Genomic DNA, 23,186 nt, shown 5'->3' on the forward strand with positions numbered 1-23,186 from the left:
GTCTAAGGAATCTCTCTCGGCATTCATTCTGTGCTGTGAAGCACTCAAAATCAGTACTGTACATTCTTCTAATCCGCAACATTTCCCCCAAGGGAATGCTACGCATTAGATGTGCTGGATGATGAGGCACCGCATGCAGCAGCGAGTTACCAGCTGTCGCCTTCCTGTGCAGTCTCGTGTGCAGCTGTGTATTCTGTACTAGGATTTCAACATCCAAAAAACAGATTGCCTCACTGCTAATCTGGCCCTTAATTTCAAATTAAGGTTGTTTTCATTGATATGCTCAATAAATTGTAGGGCCCCAATCGCCGAGCCCTTCCAAATTATGAGCAGATCATCAATGTATCTATACCATCTTATTATATGTTTAACAAAGGCTGCGGAGAGGTCCTGGAGGATGAGGGCCGCAGTGTGTCCCTGGTTGAGTAGTATGCGGATGTTGTCAGTGGCATCAAGCAGGGCGGTCTCAGTGCTGTTCGGCGTCTAGGATGGAGGTCTCTTTGATGAAGGCGGTCAGCTGGGCGTTTACGAGTCTCTTTGTGACTTTGGCTGCAAAGGGAAGGAGAGAGATGGGCCGGTAGTCTTTCAGGTCTGTTGAGTTGGCCGTTGGTTTCTTGAGGAGGGGTTTCACCTCCGCCCGTTTCTAGTCATCTGGGCAGATGCCGGATCTGAGGGAGGTGTTGATGGCCCGTCCTAGTTCTGGTGGCTGCCCTGTCGAATACATGCAGTGGGCAGGGGTCCATTGGGGCTCCTGAGTGTGTTTTCTTTATGGTCGCGGTGATGAGTTCGACGGTAGTGGGATCCCAGGTTGTGATGGTCGACTTATCGGCGGCGGTGGATAGAGGGGGTGGTGTCCGGCGCTGGTTCACTGAAATTGTCATTGAGGACCTTGATCTTCAGATGGAAGTAGGAACTGAGCTTGTCGCTGAGTTCCTGGGAAAGTGTGCTATCCGTAGCTTTACTGGTGGGTTTTGCGAACTGCTGTATGACGTTGAACCGTTCCTTTGCGTTGGATACATTGGTCTGGACTTTGTCTCTTATGAAGGTCCGTTGTTAAATCATGCATTGTAATGGCATGCATGGTTTTATCATAAAACCCCTCTGCACTGGTGGCAGAGGCCCTGCTTTCGTGCTGCCCCACACTCATTCAGTGACGTCCCCAATGAGTTACTGCAGTGTGGAGGCCCTATGAGTGCGGGCCCCCTCCCGCGCATTCAGGCCTCCACCATGAGTGTGGAAGCCGTTTCTGAATTGGCCCATTAAATATTTTTGTCTAAATTCCATGACAATCAGCTGATTTTTAATTTGAGGTATGACCCTGATAAAAAAATATTTGTATTCAGGAAGGAGCTCATCATAAAATGACAGATATCCAGTAGGACTTTGTTAACAGACTGTGTAACAAGCAAGAACTGACAGGGCTATTTTTAGAAGGACTGGAATGCAGACATTTTTCACATCAGAGAGATAATTCTTCAGTACAAACGGAGACATGTCAGTAAAGACACGCTCATTCTTCATAAGTTCCTGAACTCAGTTATTTTTGTATGTGAATTTCACCGAAAAGCTATTTTGTATCAGGCAAATTGTTCATGTTATACCAACAAACACCAATAAGAACAATGGTGGTGTTGTGAATAAAAAAATCAAATGGTATTCAAAGCTTATGCTGAATAATTGAACTGTGACTTTCTCAAACTCTGGGGGTATCCTCTCCTGGAGGATGTATGACGATACAACGCATACTTTTACAACGCATGCCTTTACAATGCATTTTTTACAACGCAAGATCCATTACAACGCATTACATTACAACGCATGCCATTACATTGAATTTCCTAGAACTACCATTACAACGCATTCCATTACAACGCATACTACCTTTACAACGCATACCATTACAACGCATACCATTACAACACATGTTTGGTAAGTATTGGATAGTATAGGGGTAAAAATTACTATTCTAACTCCAGGGGGTGCAACAGTAGGGTAAGTGTTGGATAGTGTAGGGGTGAAAAATACTATTCTAACTCCAGGGGGTGCAACAGTAGGGTAAGTGTTGGATAGTGTAAGGGTACTATGCGATGTAATGGTATGCTTTGTAATGGTATGCGTTGTAATGACTGTGTTGTAATGACATGCGTTGTAATGGTATGCGTAGTAGTGTCATGCGTTGTAATGGTTGCGTTGTAATGTCATGCATTGTAATGGATCTTGCGTTGTAAAAGTTTCGTTGTAATGGTAGTGCGTTGTAAAAGTTGCGTTGTAAAGGTTGTATCCCCTCCTGGACCTCCCTGAGGGATTAGACATTGGAGAAGGTGCAGGAAGAAAGAGTCCTTACAAAAACAGGCAAGGTGAAGTGGGATATATAGAAAAAAGGAAAATTATGTATATCCAGAGACCCACTGATTTATAAGCAAGAAACAAAAAAATAGAAATAACATCATTAGAGAAAGGAAGGCAGGCAAGGCCAAAAATGGATTCTCATCTTGGATATGCTCTATTGTACTTAAGCAATCTCAGGTGACCAATAGCATGCTGCTGTTCCCCGAAAACAGGATGGTGAATTGTCGAACACAAAAAAATCCTAGTAAGCAGGGATTTCTCCACAGAACTGACACCAGTGCAAAGGGTCTAATGGTTACTGGCCTGTGGTGAATACTCCTAAAAACCAATGAAATACAATTATCTTTGAAATGTGGCAGGCTCTTACATGCAATACCAGCCATGCTAGAACAACAAAGATATGAGCCACAAATAAGGGTCTTTGGAAAAAAGATTCCTCTTTTTGCCTTTAAGAATTTACCTTGCTGTGATGTCCACATTCACTTCAACATCATCAACATAGAAAAAGGGAATCCTTGGTTTTATAGAAACCTCAAAACTGGGCAACACTGTAGGAGGAACAAAAGATAAAGGTGTTACTATTTTGCCATTTCTTATAAGCAAATCTCTGAAGAGAAGGAGATGACATGTTGAAGGTTTGCTGTTAAAAAGTCTTCTAAAAAGGATCTGGGAATGGTTAGGCATAATTGTTTGGGTAAAGGGTTAGAGTTTAGATGATTGTAAAGCTATGCATTTGGGTCAGGAGAAGAGATCAACTTAGGGTAAATAGGTTTTAGTAGGATAAAGGGTAGGACAAGGGTTAATAGAGGATAACAAAGTGACATTTGTATGTGTTACTTTGTTACACACAAACATTTTGACATCTAAAAGAATATCAAAGGGTGCCCTTACCATACTCTTTTACATCAAACTGGGTGGTATAGTTCTGCAGAGGTGAATCTTCAAACCTGGCTATAATTGCCCAGGTCCCGAGGCTGAAACAGATGAATTTTGAGTGTTACAGCTACCTTAACCTTTTTCTTAGGACCGCAGATTAATTGTCTCCCTAATGAGATATCTGAATTTTATCATGTTTATTTATTGAACTGTATTTGCATTGATATACTGCAACACAGTCCTGACCATAAGTTTAAACGCATTACATGCTATACTGCAGACTGTGCTTGACTGGAAGAATGCCGGATTGTAGTGTGGCCTATGAGGGAAATGATTTTGTGTGGGGCGTGATACCCAGAGTGGCGCGTCTAACATGTCATCTGTCATTGTGCTTAAATCTGTATTGCATAATAGTAGAGTGAGGGATAGAAAGCATGATCACTGTGTTGTTATTGTGTCCCGTTGGATTAATGACAGTGGATGGTCTGTGACGCAAGTGTTAAAGGGCCAGATGTATGTAGATAGCATTTTGTGATTCCCTAATTGCAAATTAAAAGGATTCGCAATTAAGAAAACACAAAATGCTATGTATGAAGTTGTATAGTACACCTTTTGCGATGCTTCGGGGTTGCAAATGACCCAACTCTTAAATATTAATAAGGTAGGTCCCAATTTGCGACCCCCTAGGAATCGCAAAAATCACGGGGATGGTGGCTTGCAGAGATCAGGAGACCACCATGTCTGTGATTGCTTTTCAATAAAGCAATCATATTTTTTGGTAAAGCAGTCCATTTTCCTTAAAGGAAATTGAGATGCTTTACAAAACGAAAAATGAAAAGTTTTCTTATATTAAGAGCAGGCAGCGGTCCGTGGGACCACTGCTTGCTCTTAAAAATGGTTTTCCAAACAATCACAAAGAGGACCCCTTCCCATTTACAAATGGGTTAGCTCCTACGTGAAGTTGGTGGTAAAATGTGAATGCTTTACAACCGCAAATGCGGTCACAAAACATTCATACATACCAATGCGTTTCGGCATTAGGAAGGGTCGCCCTAAACGTGCCCCTTCCTAATACCGAATCGCAAACTAATTTTGCGATTCGGTAAAAGGTTACCGAATCGCAAAATTCTGATAGAGTGCATGTATCATTAAGAGCTGTCAGTCACAATAGCAAGGTTAGTGAATGACTTCATGTATGCCTACTCTGATAAGATCAAGTGCAGAGATATGTCACAATATAATTTTAGCAGCTTAACTGGGTGAAATTCATCATTTTGTTATTTATGAAATCATTCAATTTAACCTTTTTTTGTTATTAGCCATAAGAAAATGATTGTGTTTTTAGTTAAAATTCCTGCACAAGAAAGTCAAATGGGCAGGGTGTAATTTCAGCAAAATATTCTACAAAACAAATTATCAAAACGTCAATTTGTCTTTTTTTTCTCCTCACATGCCCATTTCTATGGTCTCACTATATACTGAAAATGTAATGGCACGTGCATAGTTTGCTGTACATGTTCCTGAAATTTGCACAGGCAAAGATGGTCAATTTCTCATACAAGCTTATCAAAACCTGCATCCTCTGGCAATACAAGAACCCCACTGCCCACCGTTCACCACTTGTATGCCTACAGGGGCTCCTGAATATGTGTCTGATCAGACCTAGGTTTCAATTAAGCTTAAATTGAGCATGCCCTCCTAAAAACTATGTGATAAGAAAGAACCCACCTGTCAGAAAGCAGGACTAAGATGTGGACTGGCCACGCTTTAGGCAAGTTTTTTGATGGCACATTAGAATCAAAGATATCTGCCTGTGGGTGCATGAGTACCTTGCTGTCTTTCCACTCTGCCACTACAGTCGAAGGCTGGACCGTGCTCTGGCATATACACCAGTGTGTTGTTATTCCTGTCACTCTAAGTGGAAGGGGTTGCTTTTGTGTCTGAGGTTACACACACTAAATAAGTGATTTAAGAAAATGCTTCCATCAATATGAACCATTATAATTTGTATGTGCACATTATAGAGAAATGGGCTTGATCCACACCCACCATATGGCCGCCATCTTGGAATGGTCACTGTTATACCCACAATGGGCCTTGCTTAGTTTGTCCCTATACCATACAGTTGGAGGTGGTTATCTACGTTAAGGGCATGCTTGAAATGCCTCTCTGAACTGCCTTCCATATAAGAGGTAAATCCATCCCAGGAACTGCCTTCAAGTCATCACGGCCTAGCCTCCTGTCTATTAGCCTTAAACATTCTGGCTCTCATGCTATCGGTCTACCCAAAGGAACCCAAAGATGTGTTGCCAGCTAGTGTGATTCAATTGCCCACCCCACCTTCACCCCTTGAATACTAAACTCTGTATACACGTCCTCGACCTCTACCTAGACTCTTGGCCTTGACCTCTGCCTAGACTCTTGGCCTACCTGCACCCCTGATAGCCCTCCATCTGCTAGTACACTGAACTCAGACTATCCATCCCTGATCCCTACCTAGACTCCTGGCCTACCTATGCCTCCTATGACAGGAGCAGACCTCTGCCCAGACACTTGGCTTACCTGTGCCTTGTTCGGAGACAACACGTGTGCTGATATGGATCCTAAACGCTTGAACCTCATCTCTCCTAACCTGGAGCCGGCTGGCCATAAAGCTTTCTGAATCATTTACCCCCCCCCCAAACCTATCAAAAAAGGCGCCAAAAAACTTCAAACACACACTTCTTAAAACTCATCCGGAAACCCTTATCTCGGACCCCTTCAGCTCCATCAGAAAGGTGATACCATAAATTACCTCATCTTGTACACTACACGTCATGCCCAATGGTGGAAGGCCATTTACTCTTTGCTCAAGATGTCCTCTTCCTTAAAACTCCACATGGTCTTAGACTGATGGTTGCATCCTCATCTTCTTAGAGAGCTGAAGTCACCATCTCCCTTTACAAAAACTGAACCATCCATATACAAGCTTCAGATCATTTTCCAGTGGTATTTGACAATTTGTTCCCTACCATCATGAATACAGTGGCTATCTGCCATTCCGCACCCTTCGGAGGGGCGGGCCCCTTAGTGGTCCCCCAGTCTTTGCATATTTTATCTCCCACCTCTCCACCTCCATCCCCTGACCCCACATCTGCTCCGAAGGGCCCTCTTCAAGCTACCTCAACGTATACTAGTGGAGAAGTGTGGCTCACTGGTTAGAGGAGGCAGACCTGGAAGCAGAGGTCAGCCTGGGACCAGGGTTCAATTCCCGGCTCGGCGGGGTCTTGAGTCCTAAAATGTCCATGGACTCGACAATTCTCGCTCCGGTGCCTACTCGATTCACGGGTTCACACTCTGCGACTCTGGGCAATAGCTTGCTTAATCTCCACAACGGCCCCTCGCGGTGGGATGCCTGGCTTTCACCTTGCGGATACCCTGCCGGGGCTATCTCACAGGGGAATACCAGGACGGGTTCCCTAAGCAAGCGCTTAGAAACCGCTCGGTGATTTGCGCTATATAAATTCCTGTACATGTACATTTACATTTACTAACAATACCCCCTCAATGCCCGTTGTGAATGAGGAGCAACAACACAATCATCACGTTAATCCCCATAGCCCCCGCCCACTGCTAGCTAGCCATTACTCCCCAACCCCCACTGCTCACATTGCTGCCCCAATTCTCCCCAGGAACCCTTCCCTCTGCCCTTCCTGTAATCCGGACATGCCCCCCAGGCCTCCATGGGTCTCTATTCCTCCATCCCCTCCTCCCCTATACAACCCATCACTATGAGCACGCTGCCAGAGCTCCCAGAATCCCTTCCCTCAGGGCTCAACCATTCATCACCTGCCCTACTTTCCCCCGCCCCTACTAGCTCTCTACTGCTACAACGTCCACTGGACCTAGCCTCCCAATCCCATTCATACATCTCAGTGGATGGCCGATTCAACGAGACAGTACTCTGCCTACAAGAACTTAAGGCAGAGGTAATAGCCTTTTACTTTTCACTGAGTATCCGTCAGTTGCAAAAAAAGATGCAGATGTATTGTATACAAAAAATGTATTGGTGATATTTGTGTATTGGTGATATTTGATTGCTGGGGTCCATGGTATAATTGTAAATAGCCGTAATTTTCCCTATATATAAATATTGATTATATTGTATTTGAAATTATAGACCATGATTCTAGGTGTTCTTTATATATAATATAGAGTAGTAACCTATGTGTTTTTATGTTTTTCTTTAGTATTATCTTCATAGCTTTATTGCAAATGACGGTCTCCATATGAAGGCAGTTTTGCCGAAACGCGCGTAGCTTCCATCTACCGCATTGCTTCCATCAACAATACATCGACCACATTTTCAATAATCTTTTCTCCCCCCCCTTTGTTCATGTCATTGAATTATATATGCTTTTGCTATGATGACTAATGAAATATGTGATCTAATATTTTCATTCACTGATGTTATCTAGAGATATTGCACTGTTCTCAATATCCTCTCATATTTTTACTCAAATGAAAACAAATTTGAAATAGCTGAAAAAATTTAGACCAATGTAAAAATATTTATCTTTGAGAAAAATAAGTCAAAAATATTATTAAAAACATGAATATATTTTTATAACTAAATGATAGCCTTGGTCTATTTTTGTCTAATTTCATAATTCACATATGGTTACTACTGTTGGTTGTCTTTCACCTAGAATAAGATGGCATACATAATTGATGCTTGCTATCAATTCGTTACCTACTAATCATGCTGGATTGATCCCAAGTGGACATTACTTCATGTTAATTCTGAGTGGCCCATACAAATTAGAAAACACATTTTCCCTGCACCTATATTGCAAATGGGGTTGCAGGGATTTTTGGAGTTGTACTTAGTGTAGGCACATGCAAAGTTGTGAAGAGACAGTGTACTCATTGTGGGAGCCACAAAAGCAGATACCAGGAGGCCCACCAGGTATCCCCCACTGGTGGTTTCAGTCACTCACTGCACCTGCCTGTGGGGGGACCCCAGACCCTCTTCTGCCAGGTCCTTTGTTTCTAAGCCAGACAGACTGGTGCGTCTCTTGTTCGCCTTTCAGTGCAGCAATGTCCCACTGCAGATGCAAATTTGTGCATGCACTCGGACAGCACATTTCGCCTGATCTGTATTCAATGCCAGGAAGGATAGGCCTTTTACTGCAACTAGAGAAGCTCATTGGATAGCTGTAAACTTAGGACTTGTATCTTTAGTTTGATATACTTACTTCTAAAGGCAGATAGAGGTACACTTACTTGATTATTTCAGGTAATTTGTGGGACTGTGACAATATGCCGCCGCCGCTGTTAGGACCAGTTGGGTCGATCAGGTCTCGCTTCACAATGATACCTTCTGGAGTCTACAGAGAAATACATCTTACACATTAAGAGAGGCTGCCACAGGGGTGTCAAAATATAATATGTTTACAAATGCTATTTTGGCAGAACAAGATGACTTTGCTAACCTTTAGGATTCATTTTCTTTAATTCTTTTAAATCTTTCTGCAGTGGTTCCTCAGATGACTGATATTACTTGTTAAACAATGTATCTACTTGTTGGTAAAAGAATGAGGGCCTGCTAGATCAGCTCCCTCCATCACCCTCCTTCTTGAGGTTACTTCAGAAGGCAGAACATGTTCTATTATAACATTACAGAACATGCATTTGTAAAGAACACATTCGTCAAAGGGGCACCAACTCAATACAGATTTCATCAATGAATGCATTTGTTCACTGAGCCAGCAAGCCCTTTGTCTTCAATTCACACACTGATTTTCGGAGAGACATAGTAAAAGACTGATAGCCACATTTTGAGTTTGGTTGGAGTATTTACCATTCACTATATTCTAAGACTGTAAACCTTAGCCAATAAATTTGCTTGAAACCCCTCCGTAGCACTGTCGTTGGGAATGGCTATAGTTTGTCTCCCAAAATGGCGGGATCCATTATGGGAAGAGCTAGATTTGTAGAGAAGCATTTCAGTGGAAATTCACATAACACATTTTGCTGCTGGTTGGCATTCTACCTGTCCATGTTGGAGTACATCATCAGTATCTGCGCAGAGGTGGTCTCCCTAACACACGGAGTGTGCATGTATGCTTGAAAGTAAGCTACAAAAATGTAGGATTCGTTTGCTTCCTTTTCCTGAAGGCCTACACTACGTTGTACCATAGTAGTCCTTCATGGAGTTACCATTAGTCCACCACAAAGGACAGTAGAACATTTATCTAGGATTGGTTGGCTATTATGGAAGGGTTATGGTTTTAGCACTAGGACAGTGGAACGTATTTTGACCCATATTTTACCCCTGTACTGATTATGGATACCACACAAATTATAGGAGCTTTCATATATGTGAAAAGAACAATATAGTGCAATAATATAGGACGAAAAACAGTTCCTGCATTTAATTCCCTCCTACACAGTAAAATCCTTGGAATAAAGAGCAAAAACAGCCTGTTAACATAAGTAAAAAAAAATCCTGGTGGTTTTATGCTCCTTTTTTCACAGTTACTCAGTATGATGGGCTAAATAGAGATTATATATTATATAGATAATAATGCTGCTAAAGGGGGAAACAATTGGTATTTGTGATATTCTTCATTAATGCTCTTCTAAAAATAAGGCTGTGGCCCTCATTACAAGTAGCCCAATAATAGTAGGGGTGGGCGGAACTCATGTAACAGATGTAAGTAAATCTGTGAATCTGGCAACAATATACTGCCAGATGTGAGCACATCTGAGGCACTTGATAAGGCTAAGGCGCTAGATGTAAGTCATCTGAAGTAATAAACTCTACATACATGCAAAACAATTATTAACAGAGCAATATGGCAGGGATGTTTATGTCTTGAGAAAATAGCTGAAACAATTCACTCCCTTAAACGTCAACAGCCTGGGTTATGCTTTAGGGAGATTGAAAACAGGAATGAGATCTTCCTTGAACATAATCAGATTTATTATCATAATCAGCTAGTTAATAAGGAGTCACTAGATGGGTGTTTAGGGAGACTGGGTATGTCAATACTCTCTGGAAGAAAATAGGTGAAGTATAGTTAACCCTTTTAGTAAGGAAGAACTGGAGGATGTTGCCCATAGTTTGCCAAATAGTAAGGTATGTGGTCCTGTCTGTTTTCCACACATGTTTTATAAGTAATTTTTGAATGATTCAAGCAAATATCTGTTGTTGTTAACAAATTTTATATTAAGGGGAGGGCAAATACCCTCCACTTTTAATTCTGGTAACTTGCCCAGTTTTTAAACAAAAGGAAAAAAGCAGAAGACTGAATAAACATCATCCCATAACATTGTTGGACTTGGATATAAAATAACTATGAAGCTGTTGGAAAATAAATTTAACAAAGTGGCCTCTAACTTGATACACAGGGAACATAATGGTTTTATTGCTGTCCATCAATTAATAATGAGCATGCATTATTTAGCGGAGACTCTAGATTTTTTATCTGCTAATCAAATATCAGCAACTATTTTTTTATTGGGCACTGGGAAGACCTTTGATCTCCTGGGCTGGGAGATGCTTTTTTGTTTTTTAAAGAGATTTAGGTTTCCCTCCCAGATCATGAGGCTTATACAGAGTATGTACGAAAATGTGGAATCAAAAGTAATTATTAATGCATCAAAAGCAGGGATGCTGAGAGTTGGACGAGGGAAAAGATAGGGGTTCCCTTGGTCTCCAGTCCTTTTGACTTCTTTATTGAGCCTCTGGGTATTGACATTCAAAATGCTGGGCTCATCGAACACCTCTACCACCGATGGATAATATAAAACTCTATGCGGACAAAATAATGCTGATATTGTACTCTGAGTCTTTGAGATTTTCTCTGAGTTTCAAGCAGTAGGAGACTATCTACTGCGAAATTATTTTGGTTAAAACAGTTGTCCCTTCAGAGATTCTTAAATTGCTAAATATTATATAAGACTGAGTTCAAAACACAAACCCTTCCTCTTATCCGTACATCTTTCTGACTGCGATCGCTCCCTTAATAAAATTAAGGACACAGTAACAGATATCAGGAGAATCCAGAGAAAGGACATACCCAAAACCTTCATTATAAGAGACAGGGCGATGAGCCCTCAACAGAAGTAACAGAAATCGATCTCTCGCTGTTTTATACTGGGTACAGAACAAGGTAAAGTGCAGAGTGCTTGGTTTTGTCATGCTAGTACATGGGCACAATGGAAGATTATTTGCCCAGTTGATTGCTGCAGGAATGCAACCAGAAAATGAATTAAGGACAAGCGGAACCTAGTCAGATAAAATCTATGTTGGGGGTTTGTAAATACCATAAGATAAGGTTGAAGTTCTGTAACTAACTCACCCATAGTCAGATTACTTAAAGAAAACTGCTGATTCAGCAACTGTAAATGCTTTGCACTCACTCTATTTCATAAGCGGTTTTAATAATAGATTTGGCTTGCTTGGGCAAGTTAGAAGGATTGAGATGAAAATCAGCTAGGTCCAATTCCTGAAATGTACTTTTAAGATAACTGTCCAGTCAAAAAACCATACAAAGTGGGGTTCTTGACTTTGTTATATTTAGATGTCCCCGACTTGAACTTGCCCATGTGGTTACCTCGCGCCCTGGCCAAAAGCTAAGCATATAATCCTATAATACTGTAGCTGTGGGAACCTCTTTGCTCCTGTCTACCCTGATTACATGTCTGTAGCACATGCCTATTGGTCCTAGAAAGCCCTTGTGCCTCTTCAAGTAAACAATGTACATTTCCAAAGAGGCCTAATAAGGTACAGTAAGTTCTCAGAAGACTTTTCCTTAGCAAATAAATCTTCTATTAAGTGAATCTAGTTCTCTGAAGACGTTTCCTGAGCAAATAAATCTTCTGTTAAGTGAATCTAGTTCTCTGAAGATGTTTCCTGAGCAAATTAATCTTCTATTAGGTGAGTCTGTCCTCTTTGTTAGGAATAACCTCATAGGGGGGCGGGCGGGACTTTACAGGATGGCTTGGCTTCGTTGGCAACTCCCCCACAGGGAGAGTCTAGTTCTACTTCGGCTGAGATCTCATTGAAATCTATGTTTGCCTCTTTGTCTTTTGATATAAAAAAGGGGTTCGAGGTTTCTGCAGCCAACCAGTCAGAGATAAGGAACTTTTGCGAATCCCTGTATAATAAAATCGACTGACTCAACTCCAGCCTCACGGCTTTAGAGGAAACTGTGGCGGGCCTTTCATTATATTTAGACCAGGCCAAGATAGATATTGTGAACCTTAAAAAATAAGATCTTGCCCTCTCTGAGAGAATGGAGACATTGGAGAACAATGCGAGGAGTAATAATCTTCAAATTCTTTTTTTTTTTTTTTTTAACAACCTTTATTTCAATTAGCATGAAATTACAAACACGGGCCTACAACCAGTGTGGCCGGCCGCTAATCAAACCGAGCAGAAATGAAGTAAGAAGTATCACGTCAATCCGACGCTGAAAAACAAAGCCACATCCAGGATACAGCAGAGAATCAAGATAATACGTGATACCAAGGATTTGAAACGGTTCATTTTTAAATAACCAAAAATTAAATCGAAAATCGACATCGCATTGTCATTCCCGCTCCCAACACAGTCAGCTTAAACACATTATCACTCCGATGATGAACATAGATTTAGTTGGGAAAGGAGAAGAGTACCAAAGTCAGGATAAATGCAATAGTCACGTACCAAGCACGGTATGCGCGCCCCACCCCTAAAAGGGAAGTACTATGGGAGACATGAAGACGACGACATCGAAGCAGGAAAAGGGCAAAGGGCCATAGAAACAGAAAAGAAGCAGAAAACAAACCCATCCCCCAACCCCCCACCCTGCACTCCTGCAAAAGGCTACAGCCTACCCCCCCCCAGCAGCGTGCCTGTCGCCCTAAATGAGAGACCCGAAATATAGAAAAGAAAGAGAAAAGAAGAGAAAAAAAAAACATTTGAGGAGAAGAGCCGGCGATTCGGTTACCCATCCCCTCCCACCCCCGCATACTAGAATCGTATAAACAGAAGCAATATAAAAGTATAAGTATCAGCAAGCACATAAAACGCAATCAATTACAGCCCCACTGGGCGTGCCCTTGAAGCCCCATTAACCAGCAAAAAAGCCCCTCCAAATCCCAAACGAGGTCACCCCTGGCCGCTTCTGTCAATAGAATCAGTGATGAAGAGTCCTGCAAACGGGATACAATTCGGTACAAAAGGTCCAATCGTGCCAATCAGACCAGGTAGCGCAGCCGCCCAACATGGTCGTGGCCACGAGAGACAACTGACGAGGCATGGTGGATGTCGGAATGCAACAATACCCAGACCACCAACAGTCTCAAGTCCAAAGAACGGTCCGCCAAGCACGGAACGGAAAGCACAGGATGTGGGAAACACCGCTGCACAGTCCGGGCCTCATGTACCATGGATCGATGGAGCTTCTCCACTCGCTGGACAGAAAAAGGACCCGTGAGACAACCACTTGCGGAACAGGTGTAGCAACAGTAAGCTCAGAAACCAAATCTATTCGCGCCTCCAAGTCTGTAAACCCATCCGGGGAATATAACACTGTAGCAGAGGGAGACGCAGCGGCACCAACTCGAAAGCAACCCAGTCCGCTACAAAATGGCGGGTCAATAATGGCGGCGATCCTTCCTTCAAAGTCCCGGGCTCCCCGGAGCAGGGCAGTCCGCAGGGTCATCAGTGCAGCCAATACGTGGCCACGCGTAAGCAGTTCCCCACATTGCCAAACTCCGGGGATCTCAAGGTCAGCAGTGTCTCTGTCCCCGGGAGGGGCGCACCCCGAGGCGCCATCCGCCATTTCAGCCATCTCGTTCTCCTCCTCTTCCCCTCCACTTCAGAGTCTCGTCCGACCACTGGAGTCAGCAGGCCCCACGGCTGGATCTCGGCAGTCGGCGCTTGCTGCAGAAAGGAGAGTCACCAAAAGGCCGGACGTGCTCCCCGCAGCTCGCCGGGAGCCACCCGCTGGATCCCGGACGGGACTATCAACATGGCTGGGCGTCCCACCCAAGGGGAACCGGGCGACATGGGCTCTCTCCGGCTCGGCAACAGCTCGGGTTCACGGGGCAACCCACTATTGGGAGTGGGTTGATACCAACTCTCCCGGCTCACGGCTCTCAGGCTCCCGCTGACCGGCTTCTCATCCCGACCAGGGCCGCCAACGCTACGATCACTGCAGGGCACCCTCTGCACTCGAGGCCCCGGCTTCAGCGCCACGAAGGCCGGCAAGCAGACGGGGACGGTTCTTCGGATCTACTGCACGGTGGAGCCCCAGAAACAGACGGTAAGTAAGTGCTTCCCTCCAGCAACTTAGATCAGCGAACCTTGCGCAGGAGTATCTTCAGGATATACGTGCGGGGAGGAAGGGCCCACGGAGCCAAGCGTTTATGCAACCGTCCCGATCGCCATCTTGGCTCCTCCCCCAATCTTCAAATTCTTAACGTTCCTGAAGAGAGTGAGGGCTCCGATATAAAACAGTACATTATCACGTCCTTAAGGGATTCGCTACATCTTGAACAGTCAATGGAAAATCTGAGTACGGATATTCAATTAATTCACAGGGAGCCTTTTAGGAAAAATCCGCAAAGATCAAAACCTAGGAAAATCCTAGTTAATTTTCACACCTACTCCCTTAAAGAGATACTCCTTAGTCAGGCCCTTAAACAGAAGTCTTTGAGTGGGAAGGGTTTCACCTTCCAAGTAAGCTCAGATCTTTCTAGGGCAACTCTGGATAAACAATGGGAGTTGGGGAGGAGATTGGATGCCTTCCAGCAGTTAGGTGACTCCGCTCAGCTTAAGTTCCCCGCCGCATTAAAGATCATGTACAATAATAAAATGTACAACATCAGATCAGTTCAAGTGGCAGACGAACTGTTGTTGGCTTGGGGTAGCAAGGGTGGTCCATCAAGTTAGGCGGGGGCTTCTATTGATTTCTGGAATGGTTCTCTCACACTCTTATTAAAATGATACTAGGGATACTAGGGATAGTAGTTTTGGGATTTAATTATACTTTTCTTAAATGAATTGCTGCTATCTACCTATCTCTTATTACGAATTTAGGAAACCTAGAGAGAATAAACAAGAAGAGCTGGGAGTAATAGCAAGCAATATGACATAAAACATAGCGAAAACAAAAGGGGGAGGCTTCATACTTTTTTAATTATAAGGTAGGGGATAACCCCTTGGAAAAAGGAAAAGAAAAAGAAAAAAAAGAAAAGGGGGAGGGAAAATAAAAAAATAAAATAAAAAAAAGAGAAAGGAAGGGGAAAGAAAGGGAAGGAAAAAAAAAAGAAAACCTAGAATCCTTTTAAATATCTTGGGCTCTCTCATAATTTTCATCTACACTGCGAGTGCTCGGAGGGGGCACTATCTTCTGGACATTTTCAAGATAGATAGAGCAAGGGTTTCCCAGGGGGGAGGGTGGGGTAGAATGGGCCACGGGGTAAGTGGGTGGGTGTTGCAGGGGAAGAAATCAAAAAATGTCCTCATTTCTTTTCTGGTTGTACCTGTCTGTTTTTGTTTATGTATTAAGGTGATCTTCGGCATGGTTGCATTAATCTTTTGTGGTCTTTTCCCAGTTGAGTATGGCATTAGTAGGGTGGTAGGAAAGTGGCAGCTCTTCTATGAATAATCTGCGGGTCCTCTCCAGGAATTTCAATGGCCTCCGCACAAGTCCCAGGAGGGACAAGATCCTTCAATACCTTCGCGATTGCGATGCGCAGGTCATCGTTCTAAAGGAAACACACTTGGTAGAACTAGAGTTGCGTGATTTGGCAAAGAAGAATCCGTGGTTTGATTTTCTTATTACTACGACGCAATCAATGAATAATAGAGGAGTTGCAATTTCGTTTAAAAAATCTTTAAAATACTGATTTGTATACAAATTAACAGATCGAGGTGGTAGATGGGTCATCTCCACAGTTAGTATTGTGGGGGCACAAATCACTTTTGTAGGATATTATGGCCCGAATGTGGATGATCCCTCTGCATTGTAATCTGTTTATTCCCATTTGCTTTCTATTCCATAACCTATTATATTTGCGGGCGATTTTAATATAGTTCTTGACCCCCTTTTGTATAAACCTCCACATAATCGGGCATTGACCCCTTCTAAAACCAGGTCTCTCCTGCTGGCCAATATGAAACAGTATGGTTATTTAGACATCTGGAGGATATTATCTGGGCACAGATGGGTGTCTCATTTCGAAATCATAAATATCGACATCAATCCAGGATTGACTATATTTTAATTAACCAGTCATTGATAAGCGTGGTTAAAAATATCACTTACCTCCCCTCACATCTGTCTGATCATTCAGCAATATCATTGGTAATGACAGGCTTCCCACAAGTAGTTCCTAGAAGTTGATTGTTCATTGCTTTCAAGACAAGATGCGATTTCTTTTTTGGTAGAGGAAAGCAAGTGTTTTATGGATCTTAACATTGGCACGGCCACTCCAGGTTCGGTATGGGATTCTTTTAAGGCCTTTCTTAGGGGCCAAATCACTAGCAGGGTCTCCCATATGAGGAAGATGTATATAGAGGAGGTATTTTCAAGTGAGTCAGAAATAGGCAGGCTACAAAGGGAAATATACTTACAACCATCTGCCTCGTCTAATTTATTGCTTGAACTACAAAACAAACTGGTTCAAGCTAAGGGAGATTTGGATTCCGTGCGGAAGGCACGTGTATTGCAAAGATTGGAAACCAGCAAAATCGCCCATTTCCAATATGGTGAAGGTGCAGGTAAACTTCTATCCTGGAAGTCTAAGACCGATCAGGTCCACAATAACATTTGCTCGATTACCCACCATAATGTGGTTTACTCTTCGGATGAAGAAATTAGAACAATCTTTAGATCCTTTTTTCAAAGTATCTATACGGAGGATAAGTGTATTAACCAGGATTCGATTGTTGATTGGTTAAATTAGATATCTTTGCCATCATTGACCCCCGATCAATCTGCGTCTCTAGATCAGATGATTATTCAGGATGAAGTCAAGAAAGCTATCATGAACAGTAAGTCCGGGAAGGCGGCGGGTCCTGACGGTCTTCCAGCTGAGATTTATAGGCTTCTAGAGCAGGCGATTGTACCTTTTTTGACCTCCTTATTTAACCAGATTCTTCAGGAAGGGTTGTCACCTCCAACCTCCTGGGATAAAGCGTCAATAACTTTAATCTTAAAACCTGGTAAATCAGCATCTCCCTGCGGGTCATATCGTCCAATTTCCATCTTAAATGCGGACTATAAAATCTTCGCTTCAATTTTGGCCAACCGGCTGGGCATGGTCGCGGGTGTCATCTTACATCAAGACCAGAAGGGTTTTATTAGGGGTCGACAACTCTTTGAGTTGACTTACGACCTAATAGGTGCAATTGTTATTTCATCATCTGCCGGGCTGCCTTTGGCTGTTCTCACGTTGGATGCCACCAAGGCCTTCGACAGGGTGAATTGATCATACCTGTCGGGGGTCCTAGGCACGTTCAATGTGGGAGCAGGATTTCGCCGAGCAGTTGGATTATTTTACCAAAACCCTTCAGCCTGTCTTTTGGTTAACGGATCATTGACTGACCCTTTTAACATCACTAGGGGAACACGGCAGGGCTGCCCTCTCTCTCCCCTCCTGTTCGACTTATACATCGAACCCTTCACCCAACGGCTGCGGGAAGATACTAATATCAAGCCTTTTAGGTATGGGGGATGGGAGAAGAGGGTGGCCCTGTACGCAGATGATATTCTGATTTTTACCTCAGATTTAAGTACAGCACTTCCTTCTGTTATTAAATTGGCCCTGGACTTCGGAGGAATCTGGGGATACGAGGTTAATGCCTCAAAAATTGAGATTATGACCTGGAACTATAATGACATAGATATAGGGGATCACCCCAGCTTAACAATGCGATACTTGGGTATAGAAATCGTCCAAGATATCAACAAAATTGTTGAGACCAACTTCTCCGCTATAGCGAAAGAGTGTCGGAGACTCATGAGTTCTTGGTCATCGTTGCCTCTGTCCATCTTGGGAAGGGTTAACCTTATAAAGATGACCATATTGCCGAAGATCACCTTTTTGTTTAATACAATTCCTCTTTATTTTGAACCGTCACTTTTAGTCAAATTACAGAGTAACATTAACTCATTCATTTGGGCCCAGCGAAATCCCAGAATTGCCTGGAAAAAACAGAGGCGCCGAAGACAGAAGGGGGCGCTAGCAGCCCCAGATCTTCAACTGTATGCATGGGCATTTCAGCTTACCCATTCTCGCATGCTATTGAAAATACCTACTAATACCGGGATTGGTTGTATGTTTAGTGCCATGCTAAGTGGGGCTAGGTTAGCACAGGATGGGTTTCTTTTTAAATTTGGGGACCCCCAATTTATTTTTTAAATAAAACTGAAGGTCTTGCTGGGTTTCGCCAGAACATGGACTAAGGTCAGCAGTTCCATGAAACTAGGATACTTTTCAAGTAAGGCTCCTCTGTGGGATCTACCTGGGGGCCCTAGTTGGCTTAAGGATAGCCTTGCTTTGCCTTTGAGAGAGGTTGGATTGAAAGTTTGGGGTGGTTTGTTTATTGATGGGGTACTTGTGCCTTGGGAATCTTTAAGCATTAGAACAGGCTCCAATCTGTCAAGGTTCAAGTACTTAGAGATGGCAAGTTGGGCTCATGCGCAATCCACCATTAAGTTTAGACCCCCACTAGGGAGTGGTAACCATCTAGAGTCTCAACTTTTAGATAAAAGCCCGGCTAGAAAGGAGATATCGTTTTGGTATCACTCAATGTTGGAGGAGATTGACGGCGAATTCCAACTGCCCGATAAAATCTGGGGGAGCTCTTTTCCAGATCTTGATGTGGGAAGTCTTTGGCTTGATTCTTTTGAGATATTATGGGAAATAGTTAAACGAGCGTGGCTCCGAAGAAACCATATTTTCTCCCTACACAGGGCTTACTACTCGCCGCAAAGGCTTTAAAAATTCTCTACAGATCGACCGGTTGCCTGTGCGAGGTGTGGGGCAATTGCGGCTTCGGACATGCACATGTTTTACGAATGTCCTCTAATATATCAATTTTGGGACTCTATAAGCACTTCTCTTTCAACCTCCCTGGGTAGCCAGATTACGATAAACCCTGTACTGGTAATTTTTGGAGTTATGGAGGGGGTTACGGGCTCTCCCAAATATCTTATTTTCTAATCTATTCTTCTGGCCAGAAGAGCAATTTGTAAAAAATGGAAGGACCCTATACCACCATCTCTTTCCGACTGGCAGACATCGATGTTACAGATCTCAAAACTCGATCTATTGAGATCAGGGAACCTAAACAAGAGGGCCTTTTGGCATCTTTTGAAGTGGAACCAACCTTGAATCATATGGTTGTTTTTTTCCCCCCCGTTTGGCCCAATGATTATGCTGCCTTCGGTATCCTTCGTTTCTTTCTCTGCTGGCATACCCTGACCTGTTGATCTCGATCTAATGACAGGTATACCTGTGCAGCAAAACATTGCCCTTATGGTTGCTGACTGGGGGTCCTGGAGATCGCGATTTCACTGATTAGGTGACCTGGTTATAATACTGGCCTACCTATCCAGTTATCTGAGGCAGTGTGTCGCTCTCTATTTGACTTTATCGGTGCAGCCAGGGTAGACAATGAGGACCAAAAAAAAAGAGTGCTTTTGCTGAACAAAACCCCCATCGATTGTATTGTAAGAGGAAAGCCCTTGAACAACTGTGCACTGTATGATTGCTCTGTTCCGTACTTCATGCCTGTGCATCTCAGGTGGGAGATGTGGAAGCCCTTTATATATGGTGGAACTCGTGTCAGTATCCTAGTTCTACATGTACTGCTATGGCACGTACAACAGCAATGTGTCAGCAGGGGCAGAGCTTTAAAATTTAAATATTATTGTCAGGCTGGTGGACATCTTACCTCAAATTCAACAATGACCGTTCTGCTGACTGGCTGGAGTTTGCCACCCATGGTGAACAATCGGTAATATACTGCAGAGAAAACAAAGAGAGAAGCCGAGCTCAGGTCCCACACTTTGATGGCATGCAATCACACAGAACAAAGCAGAGCACTCAGACAGGTATAAGGTGGAGTAATAATAAAAGAGGTTGGATTTTAGAAAAAACGGCACCATTACTTACATACAGATGAAAAATATTTGTCTGTTAAAGCATGCACAAATTCATACCATGGAGGAGGAGCAGGGGATTAATCTATGTCCGTGGCCTGAACATACATTTTTGCATCCGCGGCTGGAGTGAGCTCATTTTGCAGCACTCCGGGCAAAATATCATTTTGCATCTGGTGCCTCCGTGTCACCTGTAAAAGTTGCCATCTGTATGTTCTTGCTCGCAAACCTCGCCACAGGGAGCCGAAGCACCTCCTCCCCCCTGCCAGTGAGAGCTCTCCTTTTTACCACTCCTCTCCACTCGCCATCAGGTGCTCAACGCAGCTCTCCAGCTGCCGGAAGTCTTTCCTCTACCCTTTTCACTGGCAGCAGAAGGGAAAGCTCTCTCCTCGCTTCTCCATGCAGCCACTCCCCATACCTTGGAATTCTTTTTTCCTAAACAAGCGTTCCTTTTTGGGTTTTTTTACTCTTTTTCTGTACATCTGAAGTGTAACTTCCTTTCCTTATGTCGCATGAATGTGGGGATGAATTTATGAGGCATCATTCGTCTGTGCGTGAAATCTGCATGCCACGGTCCATTGCACCTCACCCTTCCATTACTGGGGATTGTGTTAAAGGGACCGCACTGTGTAGGTACAGGACACTTAATCGCTCGTGTTGAAAGAAGGTGTGAAATGAAAAAGGCAACAGGTCTGCCGTAAATGGTCTACCGGGTGATAACATCATTAATGTCAGTTTACTTTCAGGAACTACCCAATCGGTTTCTAGCACTTTTGAATCTCTTAGGGCCTCGGACTGAACACATGCAGATTTATGAGCAAGGTATAGCACATACATCGTGTTACTAGCAGCCCTTGGTGAACTGACAGTCTCGCCTGTGGTTAGCTAAAGTTGGACCTTTCTGCAGCCTTTAATGCAGTCAATGAGCCCATCTTGCTGATTGTCTTGTGAGTGCTAGCTCAGCCTCTGAAAGGTTCACTTTCTTTTTTAGAGGACATAGGGCCAGATTCATCAAAGGGTTTTGTCCATTCTGTGTCTATGGGAAAATGTGTTCATGCATATGGCCCTAATAAATAGTTAGGCGGTAGCCCTCCCTCCTAATATCGATGGAAATTCATTTGACCTGTGGGTTACCACAGGGATTGGTAGTATCCTCTAATGGATGTTTGACGTCAAGGCGCTCTCATCTGCTGATGACCCTCAGCTGCTAGACACTCTGACCATTTGTCTCACATTCATCAGGCTTCTTGACAACTCCTTGAAGTTCTATAGCTCACGGGGGCATGGCTTAGCGAGCAATCAAGATGGCCGCTCTTTCGTGAGCTCCGTCCGACCACTTATTTTATTTTGTTTTATTTAATGCATTTTTATAAAGCGCAAACTTTACCCGAAGGTGTCAGAGCGCTGTACAATAGATACCAGTTACGTTACATGAGAGAACTGTTACAGGAATGGAACAAACAGAGGTGGCAGGCCATAGAGTCAAAACAGCGCAGGCAAAAGGCACACATTATTAAACACAGAATGTACATAAAAAATATATATGAGTAAATATGACAAATTAACAATGACTAAAGAACTTCCTGGTGAAAAATAGTAGGCCATAGAATCAAAACATCGCAGGCAAAAGGAACACAATAAACAAACACAGCAATCACAGAATGTACAAACAAAAATATACATATATATGACAAATTTACAATGACTAAAGAACTTCCTGGCGGGGTCAGAGAAGGAGGGAATTAGTTCTGAAAGTGTCTTTGGAATAGAAGAGATTTGAGGTCCGTTTTGAAGATCTGGATGGAGGTGATGGCACGGATCAAAGGAGGAAGTGAGTTCCAGATTCTCACCGCATTACCTGAGAACGATTGCGCCATCAGTTTTTCCCAAGGAGGGGGGCTCAAGGAGGAACTTTTCCGCATTCCGAGAAGGTCTTGAGCCTCCAGACAATTTCAGTTTATTTGCCAGATAGCGAGGGGAGGAAGAGTGCAAAGCTTTGTGGGTGATGCACGCCGTTTTGTAGATAGCTCTCCCTCGATGGGAAGCCATCGGAGAGAAGACAGGATAGGAGTGATGTGGTCACTTCGTTTGTACCCTGAAATGAAGCGAGCTGCTGAATGGAGGACGGATTTGAGGGGGGAGAGGTGAGATTTGGAAAGGCCAGTCAGAAGAGAGTTACCATAATCTAGTCTAGAGAGAACTAGGGATTGGACCAAGATTTTTTGGTCATTCTCCGGGAAGAACCGACGGGTCCCCCATAGAAGGCGCAGCTGATAATGTGCGCTCTTGGCAATGGAATTGATGTGTGAGATTAGGTTGAGTCTTTTGTCAAGTATGACACCTAAGGATTTAGGTCAGTCCACAATTACGGGTTTACTGTTGAGTAAATTCAACTGATCCATCCAGGATTGAACAGGAGGCGGGGAGAGAGAGCTAGATAAGAGGAGGAATTCCATTTTGGAGGGATTGAGAATGAGTTGGTGAACTAACATCCAGTTGTGAATAGAGTTGAGAGTAGAGTTGAGTAGTGAGAGATCATGAGAGGAAGACAGCTTGAGGTAAATGTGGGTGTCATCTGCATAGAGATGGTAGTGGATTCCAGATTTGCTTAAGAGGTTCCCCAATGGTTCCAAATAGAGATTAAACAGAGTGGGAGCAAGGATAGAACCTTGAGGGACGCCTTGACCAACCACCAATGGAGACGAGAGACTGTTCGCAATCTTGAACATTTGGGATCTGTCCGAGAGGAATGAGGCAAACCATTTGAGGACTGTGCCTTCCACGCCCATTCCCTGTTAAAGAGTGTTAAGG

General features: G+C 43.4%; 1 protein-coding gene across 1 annotated transcript in view; it reads right to left on the reverse strand.

Annotated features, from left to right (window-relative positions):
* Window positions 1–23,186, reverse strand: part of C3 (complement C3) — a 329,940-nt gene that overhangs the window by 259,520 nt on the left and 47,234 nt on the right. The window contains exons 4-7 of the mRNA XM_078685332.1: window positions 20,168–20,238; window positions 8,491–8,594; window positions 3,241–3,323; window positions 2,810–2,897 (exon numbers count right to left, since the gene is read on the reverse strand). Of these exons, the coding sequence (XP_078541458.1) occupies window positions 2,810–2,897; window positions 3,241–3,323; window positions 8,491–8,594; window positions 20,168–20,238 (346 nt within the window). The remainder of the gene's footprint in view (window positions 1–2,809; window positions 2,898–3,240; window positions 3,324–8,490; window positions 8,595–20,167; window positions 20,239–23,186) is intronic.

Source organism: Lissotriton helveticus, chromosome 1_1 (assembly GCF_964261635.1).
Source record: "Lissotriton helveticus chromosome 1_1, aLisHel1.1, whole genome shotgun sequence".
Classification (NCBI taxonomy): domain Eukaryota; kingdom Metazoa; phylum Chordata; class Amphibia; order Caudata; family Salamandridae; genus Lissotriton; species Lissotriton helveticus.